Genomic DNA, 13,462 nt, shown 5'->3' on the forward strand with positions numbered 1-13,462 from the left:
CAAACTCCCAATCCTTGGGCCTCGTTCTCCTTATTGCTAGAGTTCTTAATTTGTAAATGGGTAAAAATGAACCGCTGAGTGTGGCTGCTGGTGGTCTTAAGTGAGGTAATATGTCTGAGGTTGTAGCTGGGAAATAGATGGCTCAGTGGTTAAGATCATTCATTGTTCTTGCAGAGGACTGGGATGCAGTTCTCAGTACACATGGCAGCTAACAGTGGCATTTCCAGTTCCAGAGAATTGGGCGTCCTCTTCTGGCCTCTGCGGGTACTACACATGGTGCACAGACAGGCACGCAAAGCCCAACAACCATACCCATAAGATAAAAATAAATAGGTCTTTAAAAAATATGCCTCAGGTCTCCTGCAATCTGCAGAAGCTCTAAGCGTCCAGTGGCTCTTTATCTTTTCTGGTTTCCAAGCCCTCCATGTTGCTGCATAGGCCCCTGCTCCCTGGGATGCTTTCAGTATTTGCTCTCAGGTGCACTTGGCATGCCCACCCTTCTGTTTGGTGCCGCCATTAAGGTCTGTGTTTACAAGTCCGGTGTTAGTGGCTTTACTTTTTAATTCCCAACCTCACGGGGCTTTGGTGGTTTTGCCAAGACTGTACCCACCTGCCTCCTCCCCAAACACTGAAAGCTCACACCACTGTGTCCAGTTTAGGTCTCCCCTCACGACCCAAACCCAGCCAGGATGGTGTGGCTGGAGTGCTATCAGTGTCGTTAGGGGCCTGGCACAATCAGGCTCATCTCTGTCACTTCCTAAACTGCAAAGCCTCTCAATGGAGGAGGGGACATAGCTCCTGTCCTTCGGGATGATAGCCTGAGCCTGACAGACAGATCACACACTGCAGTGAGGAGGACACCAGATATTCCAGCCACCTGTAGCCTGACACCAGGGCCTCGGGCATTGGGTTCTCTTTAAGCTTCATTTAACACACACACACACACACACACACACACACACACACACACACACACCCCTCTAAACTCTTGCCTGGAATGATATCTTGGTCCCCAAGGTGTTTTTGGTAGAGCAACACCTAGATCTTCAAGGAAATTTCTGCTAAAGACACCTGCATATCCTTGCTCTGTCACAGACTTCCTACATCAGCACCTCTGAGTATGTGTGGCCTTAGAAAGTACATGAAGTTTTCAGTTTCCCTGGTAAATCTGACCAGCTCCTCAGACAAAGGTGAATTACAGCTTTGACTTCTACAGAAACTCGAAACTGCAGGAAATTCTGATACCATAGATTTCACACACACACACACACACACACACACCACTCACACTAGCTCATTTATCTTAGAAACTTGTAAAGCACAGTTTTTAAGGAAGTTGTCTTGAGTTGCCCTCTGTGAGATTTTTCAATGCAAGAAGTATTTAATTTCATCAATGAGAAGAATATAGCTGAAGCTTTCCTGTTTAACATACAAATCTGTGTTGGAGCCAAGGTATTAGCAATTCTTCACAAGTACTTCCTATCATTATTTCAGAAAGACGCAATGTCTAATTTGCCTAGCTATGCTCAGAGTTTCATTGGTTCATTAATCCACGTTTATTCCATTCTCTTAACAACAACAATAACAACAAAAACCCTTTGTGTTGTGTAACACACAGAGTTCCCTGAACTCTCCACCCATCCATTTCCCTACATCCTCTCATACATCACAGCCCCCGCTAGATACACTACAATCATAACACTCAAAGACTCAGAGTTTAGAAGGGTGGGTTGACGTTTTGTCCTGGATATTTCGGATCCATACGTCTCAGGATTCCTGCCTTTCTTAGGCCCTCTTTTCTTACTGGAAGTCCAAGAAACAGTGGTGATAAATGGCTGAATTGCAGGCTTAAGGACAGCCCAGTGATTGTGCTGTCTAGTAACCAAGGTCAGAGAAGCCCTTGACTGGTGTGAGATCACAGAGGGGTGGCAGGTGCCATTTCCACCCGTGTGTCTAACAGTCACCTGGGTAGCAGTACTTGGCTGGGAACCAATGAAGACCCACCTCAACACATGTACATGCAAGCTTGCTTTTAAACCAAATGCTCCACATTGGCCTTCTAACAAAATGGCTATCCCTAGACTTCTACTATATGATAATATAGACATAAAATTCTGGAGTCTGAATACTTTCAGATACCAATACTTCTCTCAATTTAAAACACAGGTCCCTAGCCATCCAGTAGAGACTCTGGATCCACTGGGCTGGGGAAAGTCTGTGAGCCCACATTTCAACACACCACACCCTGTCATGGTTCAGGAGTCTGTGGAAAGTACTTTGAGAAGTTGCTCCAGGGCCTTTGAGAGTCCTTCTTTGAGTCTCTTAACTCAGAGAAGGCCTTGTCTTTTTGTGAAATATAACAGCTAGAGGCAGGTTGCCAGGGAATATGCTTTGAGAAAAGTTTCTTCAGCGGCTCTCACTGTGACAGGAATAATGTCCTTTAATTAGCTTTGCTGGGTGGGTCTGCTGAGCAGTGTAGAAGAAACCAAAGTGTGATTTGAACAATGTCGAGAAAGCAGGGTTCCTCAGAGGAGAAGGGTTCCTCAGGAAGTGGAAGTTGAGTGACAGGCAGGGGGAAAGTGTGTGGGAATAAGACCAAGAGTGGAAGTTGAGTGACAGGCAGGGGGAAAGTGGGTGGGAATAAGACCAGGAGTGGAAGTTGAGTGACAGGCAGGGGGAAAGTGGCTGGGAATTAACTGACCCTTCTTGGAATTGACTTTGATCTCAAGAACAATTGGCTGCTGGATTCCATGAAACCATACAGTGCAACTATTGTTTACTTGAACTTTTACCTATATTAATAAGGCATCTGGGTCAAGTTTTCCACAGCTTCTTCCTAAATTTGTTTATTATTTTTGTAACAACTTTACTGAACTATAATTTGTATATCATGTATACAATTTGTCCATTTAAACAAAGGATACAATTCAGTGTTTTTCATATGTTCAGGGAATGGTGTGGTAGTCACCACCATCAATTGCAGAATACTTTCATCACCCTGGGAAAAGAGACACCAACCCCCATATTCATTAGCTATTACCCACCCCCACAATATCTCCATTTCCCCAGCACTCAACAACCACAAAGTGACTTACTGTCTCTATGGATTTGTTTGCTGTAGACATTTTATCGAAATGGAATTGTACAGTGTGTGCCTTCTGTGATTGGCCTTTCACCTAGCATGGTTCCGGGGTCCATCCACATTGTAGCATGCATGAGTACTTCGTAAAAACCGGGTGGGTACCCCACGTTTTAGTTTTATGTTCATCCAGTTGACTTACTCAGGTTGTTTCCATCTTCTGACTACGGAGAATTATGAAATTATTTGTGTACACATTTGATGTAGATTCATGTTAATTCTGAATGTCACTTTTTGAGGAACTCTCTACCCTGTAAGGAAGGTTCAGTTCCCATCCCCCTCCCGCCCCACCCCCCGCTGGTCACTCAAATTCCATTCCCTGCCTATTTTGCTATTATCTTCCACACCAAGGTGGACTCAGTGGCTTTGAGTCATTGTTGTGAGAGGTCTGTTTCATACAGCTCCGTCAAGTATGACTGAGTAGTTACCGTAAGCAGGTGTTTGTGTGAAGTATCACGCTCTGGTTACTGGAACCTCAAACACAGATACTGGAGGGCGTTCATTGGTGTAACTTTAAAGGTTGGGACAATTTCATTGAGGTTTGTGTTTATGGAAACAAGAAAAAGAAGTTCACAGCCAGAAAGGTTGACAACAACAGCAGAGAGTGAGGGTCGGGAGAGAAACAGAGCAACAAAGCTCCCTTAGAGAGGAGCATTGATGAAGGTCCTGTGACCTTCTAATGAGTAGAGCTGGTAGATTAAAAACCATCTATGAATTTCACTTAGCTCTGCTACTGTGTGTTTCTACATAGAGAAAATACCTAGAAACTTGGGGCATTTGAAATCCTTAGGTAGATCCTTAAGTATAACACATGGAGAAGCAGATAGACCCTAAGTGTAACTGTATGGATTTTCAGTGACCCTTGCTGTGTAATTAGCACTGGCACTAAGAAACGGATTGTCACCAGCACCTCCCCCAACCCTGTCCTAGTCTTAAGTGTCTCCAGGGAAAGATGGGTACTTTGACTTCTAACACCAACATTCTTAGACACAAGGAATGCATTTTTAATAGAGCGGTTCAGGTGTCAGGCGCTGGCCAATAGAATAGATTTGTTTATCGGAGAGAATGTTTGAACATTCAGCAGACATACTGTATTGCAGGGTGTCATCCAGCCCTAACAATTAAATACTTTTAAGCTTGTGTTTAAAATAAAAGTTATAACCACAGCACTGAAGAAACTTAACTCAGCTTCACCTGCAATTTAAGAGCATCTATTGTAGGTTTTTTTTTTTTTTTAAGTACACAAGACATCAGACTTTCAGCGTTTATTTAAGAAGACATCTACTTTCCCCTCCAAACCCTGAAAAGAAGTCTCAGCCACTATTAATCACAGGTGGTTTAATGATTTAAAGAGTGTGTATGTAAACATATGCACGTTGGTAATACATCACACGGTGTGAAGTAATGGCAACATAAATACAGCCTTTACAGTCAGAGCACACAGACAAACCTGCATTTCTCTTGTCTTACTGAAAAGGAGGGAATCAAATCCCCTCCCCTTTCCAATAAGACACGCTTTCAAATGCTAGAACCGGCTGCAAGCTGACACTGCTCTGGCTCTTACCTGGAAAAGAAGTCCATTATCAGCAGCTCACCTATGATACATTAGCTGTCTAGACATTCTATTAGGGGAAACTATGGTGCAAAGGCGAATAATTGCTTTTTCTTTAACGCTTGATAGATGTATCATAAATTACCAAAGTAGATAATGATTTCATTAGACTATTTCCTGGGAAGTTTGGGATTCTGTGTTCTATCAGGTGATGTCAATTAGCTCCCGGTCAAAGCTAGAAGGATGGAGCATGTGACTCCTGCCAACCGCACAGGGCCGCCTTGGGCTCTTCCACTCTGAATGCTGGGTAGTGACTCCCAAGGTAACTTGGTCTTGCCACTCTTGTTCCCACTCTGGTGCTGGGAAAGCACCGTGTCCCCTCCCGCCACCGCTGCAGCGTCAGCGCCGGGAATCCTCCCAGGGAGGCGGCAGATGCAGGTCGCGTCGTCCCAGGCAGTAACGTCCAGGGAAGCATCGCCTTCCCTGGCCTGGACCTTTTCCCGTCCGATTGCCAGCAGCCCCTCCTCCCGGCAGGAGGGAGGGGGAGAACCACACGGGACTTCCTTCCCATTTAAAAGTCGCCAGGGTCCCACTTTCAGGACGACCCTCGAAAGGACCCAGGTCGACGACGCTTCCCTTGGCGCCGCTGTTGGGGACAGACTCCGAACGGTGGGCCGCTGGCTGCGGGGCCCCGCCGTTCCCTGACGCCTTTCCCCGGTGACCCCAAGGCGGCGGCGCACTTGTCACCGTGGGTGACCGAGAGGGGACGGCGGGGGGCGGGCCCCGCGGGGCAGGTGGGCGCGGCCGGCGAGGGCAGAGGCAGCAAGTGGTTGGGCCGTGCGCAGTCCGTCCTGCGCGGCGCCGGCGCGGGTGCCCGGTGCGCCGCACCCTCCGCTCCGCTGCGCCACCCGCCCGCCGTGCGCCCATGTCTCTACCCGTGGTGCTCCCGGGTTCCTGCTGCCCAGTGGCGGGGCTGTCGGGCGGACCTCAGGCCGGGGGTCCTGGCGCAGCGACCGCCGCCGCCCAGGAGCCGCCACTGCCCCCGCTGCGGCCGCGCTGGCCCCGGGGCGCTCTGCAGCCTCCAGCCCGGCCCCGCTGCGCCCCCGCGGCTGTGCTGGCCCCGCCGCCCGCGCTCGCGTCCCGCCGCCCCGCCGCGCCCGGCTCCGCGCTGCTGCCGGCTCGCCCGCTGCTGTCGCTCGGGCTGCTGCAGCTGATTCTAGGCTGCTGCATGGTGGCGCTCAGCTTCGGGGCACTGTCGCTGAGCAGCTCGCCGCAGGTGAAGAACTCATGCCCGTTCTGGGCCGGCTCCTCGGTGAGTACTGTGCGCCTCTCTGCTGGGGGCCCACCCTCCCGGCAGTGGGTTGTTTTTGTTTGACCTCAGTTGGGGAGCGTAGACGCTCAAGCTACCTAAAGTGTTTGGCGGCGGTGAGTGGGGGAAAAGTGTTGGGAGGTAGTCAAGTTCAAGGGAGAATTGGATTGCACCTGGGCAGGATCTGTTCCTTGCACGCTAAGGATTTTGTTTCCAGTCAAGTTAACATTAAGCACAATATTAAGCTCTTTGAGAGATTGGCATGAGGATGGGAGAAAAACAATTTAAAACTTTTTTGGCCACTGAATACTTGTACTACATTGGCAAAGTAAACTCCCGCAGGGCAGGGGTTTTGGTGTGTTTTCCTCACCGATACACCAACAATACCCGTACAGGGTGGGGTACTTCTGGACAAAGTGACAGATTGAAGAGGGGGAGGTTATTGACTTGGTTTTATTCTTCATTAAAACACAGATAAATGAGAGCGTATCTGGTGTTGGGTGACTGCACCCTGAGGAGCTCAGAGGTAATAAGAGGTTGTGTGTGACTGGTGACTTATACCTGTCATTAAAGGAGGGCTCAAACCCTGGGTGGCTTCCTGGAGCCACCAAGGCTGCCCTGCAGAAGTGGGTGCTCAAGAAACAGAACCTGTCATTATGGATGCACTCACCAGCACTCCAGAAGTGTGGGGCAGCTAGCTGGGGATGTCTGCCCTGCCCTGGCACCCGGTCCTGCCTCCTCGGCCAATGAGGCACAGGGAAGCCTGGTCTCTGAGAAAAGCGGCTGCCAGTGAGCAAGATCTGTAGACCGGGTGGCTACTCATTCCTGCCTCCTAACTATGTCACAACTTTCAAGGCATCCAACCTCTGGAGGTTTGCCCCCGGGGCCGAGCGACTTGGAAACAGGTCCTTGTGCAATGCTTGTGGTGGATGAGTAAAACAAATGACCTTTCTGTGAACGAGTGCACTCCGAAAGCCCGACAGTGTCCATAGCTTTTTCTACCAACTGCAGTGAGTGTACATTTCATGCTCTGCTGGTCAAAGCATATCAGAGTCAAGACCAAATTCAAATTAAAAAAAAAATGTGGGAGAACTTATTGAACCTAGAGTAATTGTTTGAATAAGAACATTAAAGACATAAGGTTTCTGTTTCTCTGGCCTAACTCAGAATTTTGTATCACCCAGTCTCAATCTACTCTTTTTTTTTTTTTTTTTTTTTCCATTTTGAGACAGGGTTTCTCTGTGTATTTTGACTGTCTTGAGACTCACTCTGTAGACCAGGCTGGCCTCACACTCACAGAGATCTGCCTGCCTCTGCTTCTGCCTCCTGAGTGCTGGGATTAGAGATGTACGCCAGCATCACCCGGCAATCTACTTTTCTTTCAGACACCTTTGCTAAGTGGTTCTGTTGGGACCCCAGTCCTTTCATGCTATAATGAGTGAAGGTCACAATTTATGTTGACAGAGTACCACCCTGTAGAGTCCTGTCCCTGGGCTCTGCCACTGTCTCGTGAGTGTTCTGGAAAACCTTGAAATGGGTACTCTAAATAGAGTAGGGATGAGAATAATAATCCCGCCCCCCTACCCACCAAGCTAGCCATCCAAATGGTGGCTGCTTTTCTTTCCTCTAAGTACCGTGGACCAGAATCTTATATGTATTTTATGGATTTACTCTTTGTAAAATCATAATCCGTTGTTCTCTCAAGACAACTCGTTTATTAAAAAGATTTGTGGTGGGTGCTAGGGATACAGTTCCATCAGTAAAGCGCCTGATGTATAAGCATGGGCGCTTGAGTTTGGATCCCTAGAACCTACCCAAAAGCTAGGTGTGGGGAGAGGGGAGACTGTAACCCTAGTGCCTAGGGTGGGGTTGAGGGAAAGTGGACACAAGTGGATCCCTGAAGGTCATTGGTCAGTCAGCCTAGCCAAACTGATGGGACACCCAGTCTCAACAAGGGAAATAAGGTGGAGAGTGTGCCTAGTGTCATTCTCTGTCACCACACACATGCAGACATACTAACGAGTACATACACTACACATATAACCTGTACACACACACACACACACACACACACACACACACACACACACAAAACATGGCTTTTCCTTTTCTAAAATTAAAATCTGAAATCACTTTGCAATTATAAATCATCTCAGAGGTGAGGAAATGCACTTAGATGTCACCGGAGCTGCAATGGGGTTTGATGAAATGGGAAACAAAGCCCACAAAACAGAACATGCAGGGTGGTGCCTTGGGTTCACTGGCCAGGCTTGCCCTCAGGAACGAGCTAATCAGACCCGAGAAGGAATCTAGGACTGGGACGTGAGAGGTTCTCTTTTGTATGTCAAAGTCTACCCTGGGCCCCAGGTCAGTATTCAGACCTGTAACTGTCACTTATTCTGTGTATGTGTGTGACCTGTTCCTAAGGCTGACTTCAGAATTTGTAAAGGGGCAACAGAACCAATGAATATTAACTGTGTCTTCAGAACAAGTAAATAGGGTTTAAGTAGATGTCCTTAGATTCCATGATTCTCTTGGTGTTTCAGGAAGAAAAATACTACACTTATATCATGTTTTAAACTCACGTAGGTGAGGGAGCTCTTAAAACAAAAATCCTGTATTAGGAGAAAAGTTAGGCTTAGGCACATACCGTATAACAAAACCACAGCTACTCCCCGGCTACTAGAACAGTGGTATCATCTGACCCTCCTCCTAGGCTTTGTCACTGGTCCTGTGTGTGCTGATAGATGCCAGAGCAAGGAGATGTTAAGCAGGAATTAGGTCCTTCTTACTCCCAGTCCATTTAGCAGATTAAAATTCCCATATTATTGGAAAATCTCAGTATTATATCATTTTAATTTCATGTGTAAATATTTCAATGTGTGTATTTTTAGACAGAGTACACACACACATACACACACACACACACACACACACACACACAGGGTTCATACAAGTGACCCGGAAGTCCTAAGACTCCTTTCCACTTTCAACATTTCATTATGAAAAAAATTAAAGTTTTAACACATGTAGAAAGGAGAATGTAATGTCCCTGTGGGTTGGCCCATCACCAGCCACAGGAGCTAGCAACATCTGAGTATCTGACACCCCCTCCTCTTAGCACACTCAGGCCAATTACAGATGTGTAGGTTATCTGACACCCCCTCCTCTTAGCACACCCAGGCCAATTACAGATATGTAGGTTCAGCCATTAAACATTCCAATGTATGTTCTCTGACACGTGACAACAAACTCGGATGGCTGAACGAAGGTTTCGTGGAAAATGATGAACAACTGTGACTTGAGGACTAGAAAAATGAGAACAAAACCAAAGAACCCAGCTGTACTGAATTGTAGCCCCGCATGTAAAGAGAACCAACCACCTGGTAGTTTCCAGGGCATTCATTGCTGCCTGGCCATCACTAAAATGAGTTTTAGGAAATTCTCAAAACCACCAGATCTTCTTTCTCTCCTCCTCTCCACCTCCTGCCCAGGTACCACCCATTTTCCTATGTTGTGGCCCTGCAGATTACTTCTATCCTGCACATTTTAGATCTATATATTCTCATATATACTCATATATATTCACATATATATACACACTCATATATTCATATGTATGTTCATACACATGGGATCATACAATATATGGTCTTTAAGGATGAATAACTTCTTTTAATTAGGGTAGTTTCAAGGCTCATCCAGTTTAGCAATAACCCATTCCCGTGCATTGTGATGTGAAATGTCCTTGTGCAGGCATACTGTGATTATTTTCACTCAGTTTCTCCCTTGCTCCCTCCCTTCCCCCTTTCCCTCTTCCCTTCACTTTTGCAGATCTGGGGACTGAACGCAGGGCCAAAGGCAAGAAGAGCTTTAGCCCTGAGCTACATCCCGGGCCCACCCAGCAGTTTGATTTGTATATGGCCTGGTCTTAAGAGGAAGTGGCCAACCAGTCTAATGCTACTTGAGATCCACATGTGAGCGCTGGAGTGAAATCTCCTGCTCTCAAACTGTGACTGGCCGCAGCCCTTCACAGTTCGTCACTGAAACTGGCAAACCTTAGTTTGGTTTTTGTAAAAATGTTTTGTGTTTGATGCAGCAGTAGGTTCAAAGGACGCTCACTCACTTGAAAACAGCACATTTCAGGGATGTTCCTCCATGTTTACCTCTGGGAGGGGTGTTGCTCAGAACCGAGGTTTCTCCCACTTGTCCGAACCCTGAGGAGCCGTCAGCTGTTTGCAAATACATTTACTAATTAAGTCCTATAAGCAACCTTCCCTGCACTCTTGAAATAATATTTCAGCAATGGGAAGGGACTGTTTTAATATAATCTTTATTTTTTTTAAACTACATTTCTTTATTTAAAGAGGGGTAGGGAGGGAGTATGTCAGAGAACAACTTGCAGGAATTAGTTCTCCTTCTACTCTGTGGGTCCCAGGAATTGAACTTAGTTTGTAAGACTTAGTGGCAAGTGCCTTTACCTGCTGAGCCATCTCAGTGGCCCCCTAATGTAATCTTTTTTTTTTTAATTTGACTTCTGTTGATGTAGCTCAGTGGGTAGAGCACCAACCTAGCGCACCAGAGACCCTGGGTTCAGTCCCCAGCACTGCCTAAACAGGGCTGGTGGCGGCACACCGGTCTGTCACGTAATTCAGTTTCCACTCATGAGCTGGACATTGGCAGATGCGGACTTCCAGTCTGTCCCTGGCTTAGCCGCTTGAGGCTCACCTGTGCTACGTTGGATGCTGTCTCAGAAAAAAAAACAACAAAAAACTGCATTCAGATCTTTTTCACCTGAGCGTTCTGTGATCATTTCTCCCTTGCCAACCTTGGTTAATGACTATTATGCCCAGAGTGTGTGGTGCCAAGGGATTAGCCAGTTTCTTGAAACACAGCCTATAGTTGGTGAGTGGCCGAGGGAAGATCTGATGTCTGTGTTCAGGTTGTGTTGTCCTGGTTTAGGCGTGTGTTTAGTTAATATTATTTTGATCCCATTGGGATTTTGGGAGATGGCGCCCACCACACTGAGTGCCATTTAATGAAAGAGTAGAGAAAGTTGCATTGGTTTGCCCTTCTGATTTTTGAAAAACAAAATCCCCAGCTTTGATGCCATGTGTGATCCCTGGGAGCAGTTTCAGACCTGAGGCACAGAGTTGGCCCTGTGCAGTTCTTCCCGGGGAGCCCAGTTTGCATGCTGTCTGGACGTTCGTTTTCCTCTAAGTCAGTAAGGGGAACTCTTCTCATCCCTCTCTTGAATCCGCGATGCGATGGCAAGATTCCAATTTCACATAAAGAATCATTGAGGAAAACCTATTTAAAAAATCATTATGACTAAGCAAAAAAAAAAAAAAAAAAAAAAAAAGACTGGCCAGGGAAGAAACCGATATAAAAGCCCTGAAGTTACTGCTAGTTAAACAACAGTGAATATATATTTTCTGTCATGTCCATTAGATTGTACTTTTCTACCAGTTCAACTATATATATATATATATATATATATATATATATATATATATATTTCCTATCAAGTAAATCAAATATTTAAGGGACATTTTGAAGATAGTATTTGGAGTGAAATTTATTGACTTTCTTCAGTCCTTTGTTTTACAGGACAGCAGAATCTCACTTATAGGTTCTTGCCATGAGTAGCGATCTCATCTGTAAAATGGGCAGAATACTCTTACCTCAGGACTGATTTTTCATATAAGAGAACATGTGGGAAAAGGCTTGGCTCCTGGGCCTGGCACATACTAGATACTGTGCATATTTTCGAACACCAAGGCAATAAATAACTATATAATCAAAGTAAAGTAAATAGGCTGTCTATAGTACCTGTTGTGGGAATTTTGCTCACTTACTCAATGCTATAAATGCTATAAAAAGGGAAGAACCTCTCTCTCTCTCTCTCTCTCTCTCTTTCACACACACACACACACACACACACACACACACACACACACTTTTTCAGTTATAGGGAAAGATCGGTCGTTGGGAAGTCTGATAAATTATTTTCTGCCTAGTTAAAAGATAAACACAGGGCATTTGCAACATGGCTTTTAAACATCTGTGTTTAGATCCAGCAGGTTTTGACAAATGAGCCGGAACATTTTTGCCCTAAGGCATATTTGTGGATTAGTCAGGGAAAATAGGGCAGTAGAAGTATAAGCCTTTGATTTTAATGATTGGTTTTTAAGCTGGAAAATTAAGGGCATTAGCCGCACATGGTGGGTCACACTGACTCCGAGCTGCTCTACCTCAGACGCATGCTTCCTCTGCATTATCAGGAAGAGGAAAGATCTGTTTTGTTCCCATGAGCCACAAGGAAGGATTTTACAAGGAGCGGAACAGAAACGATAATGACCCCGATTATAATTATCTGGAGATGGTTTGGCGTTCACCGTAGGTTCTTACATGCACATTCAGGGCACGTTGCATCTTGTGCCCGATGGAAGAATGCTGATGGCATCGTCCTTTCAGGAAGCCCAGGGAGTGGATATGTGTTCAGGCTTATGTAGTCATCCTTAAGCAAGCTCATCTTCTATTCCTGGTCTCCATTCATTTGTTTGTCCATTCATTCATTCATTCATTCATTCATTGACTCTTGCCATAACCAAGTGCCTTCTGGAAGCTGCCTGTGGCATTTGATGAGTTTTCCCAGGCACAGGCCTTCACGGCATAGATGGTTTAGTCAGTAGTAGCATTGTGGTGTAGTAGAAGCCATGAAAGGTCATTCCTAAGGGACTTCCCACCTCCTGACAGAGCCCAGCTACTGCTGCCCCAGAGGGAGGCAGAGCCTAGCATCCTCTGCCTCTCTCTCCTTGTCTTCCACAATGCCATGCTTGGATGACAGGAAGCACAAGCATCCATTCCTTGAGTCTTGAGCACTTTTAAAGAATTCAGCCTCAGCGCAGAGCCTCAGTTCCTGCCACCATTCCGGAAGGCTTCTCACTCTCTCTTCCTGCTTCCTGTTTGCCCTTCACCCCTCCCCCATCACAGTGTTCTCCAAATGCCTTGGGATTCACCGGGTTGGAAAAGAACAGGGCTACTGGGTGAAAGTCAACAGGGCGTGGGTTTGTTGCGGGTTCAGGACGGGCTGCAGATGCAACTTCCACCTGGAACTGGGGTGCAGTTTTATTTCCGCTCCCTAGTACTGGGGATTGAGCCACTCAGTGTATCCCCAGCCTTCTTTTTCCTATTTGTTTTGAAATAGAACTTCACTGCCTTGTCCTGCTGGTCTCGAAGCTACTCTGTAGCCCAGGTGGGCCTTGAACCTGTGAGACGCAGGCCTGAGCCTTCTGAAGTACTGGGGATGGAAATCACCTCTGCCAGGCCTGACTGAACTTACTTTCCACCACCTGGTAAGGAATGTGGTTCACACAAGCTTGCCAGCTGTGCTCTGAATCTGATTCAGAATTCAAGTGGCTGCCATGCCTTTAAACAGAGTGCATTCTAACCCATGGCC

At 46.4% G+C, this 13,462-nt stretch overlaps 1 protein-coding gene across 1 annotated transcript in view; it reads left to right on the forward strand.

Moving 5' to 3' along the window:
- The first annotated feature begins 5,616 nt into the window (after window positions 1-5,616).
- Window positions 5,617-13,462, forward strand: part of Entrep1 (endosomal transmembrane epsin interactor 1) — a 64,656-nt gene continuing 56,810 nt past the window's right edge. The window contains exon 1 of the mRNA XM_059259572.1: window positions 5,617-6,003. Within this exon, the coding sequence (XP_059115555.1) occupies window positions 5,617-6,003 (387 nt within the window). The remainder of the gene's footprint in view (window positions 6,004-13,462) is intronic.

The sequence above is a fragment of the Peromyscus eremicus genome, chromosome 1 (assembly GCF_949786415.1).
Source record: "Peromyscus eremicus chromosome 1, PerEre_H2_v1, whole genome shotgun sequence".
Lineage (NCBI taxonomy): Eukaryota > Metazoa > Chordata > Mammalia > Rodentia > Cricetidae > Peromyscus > Peromyscus eremicus.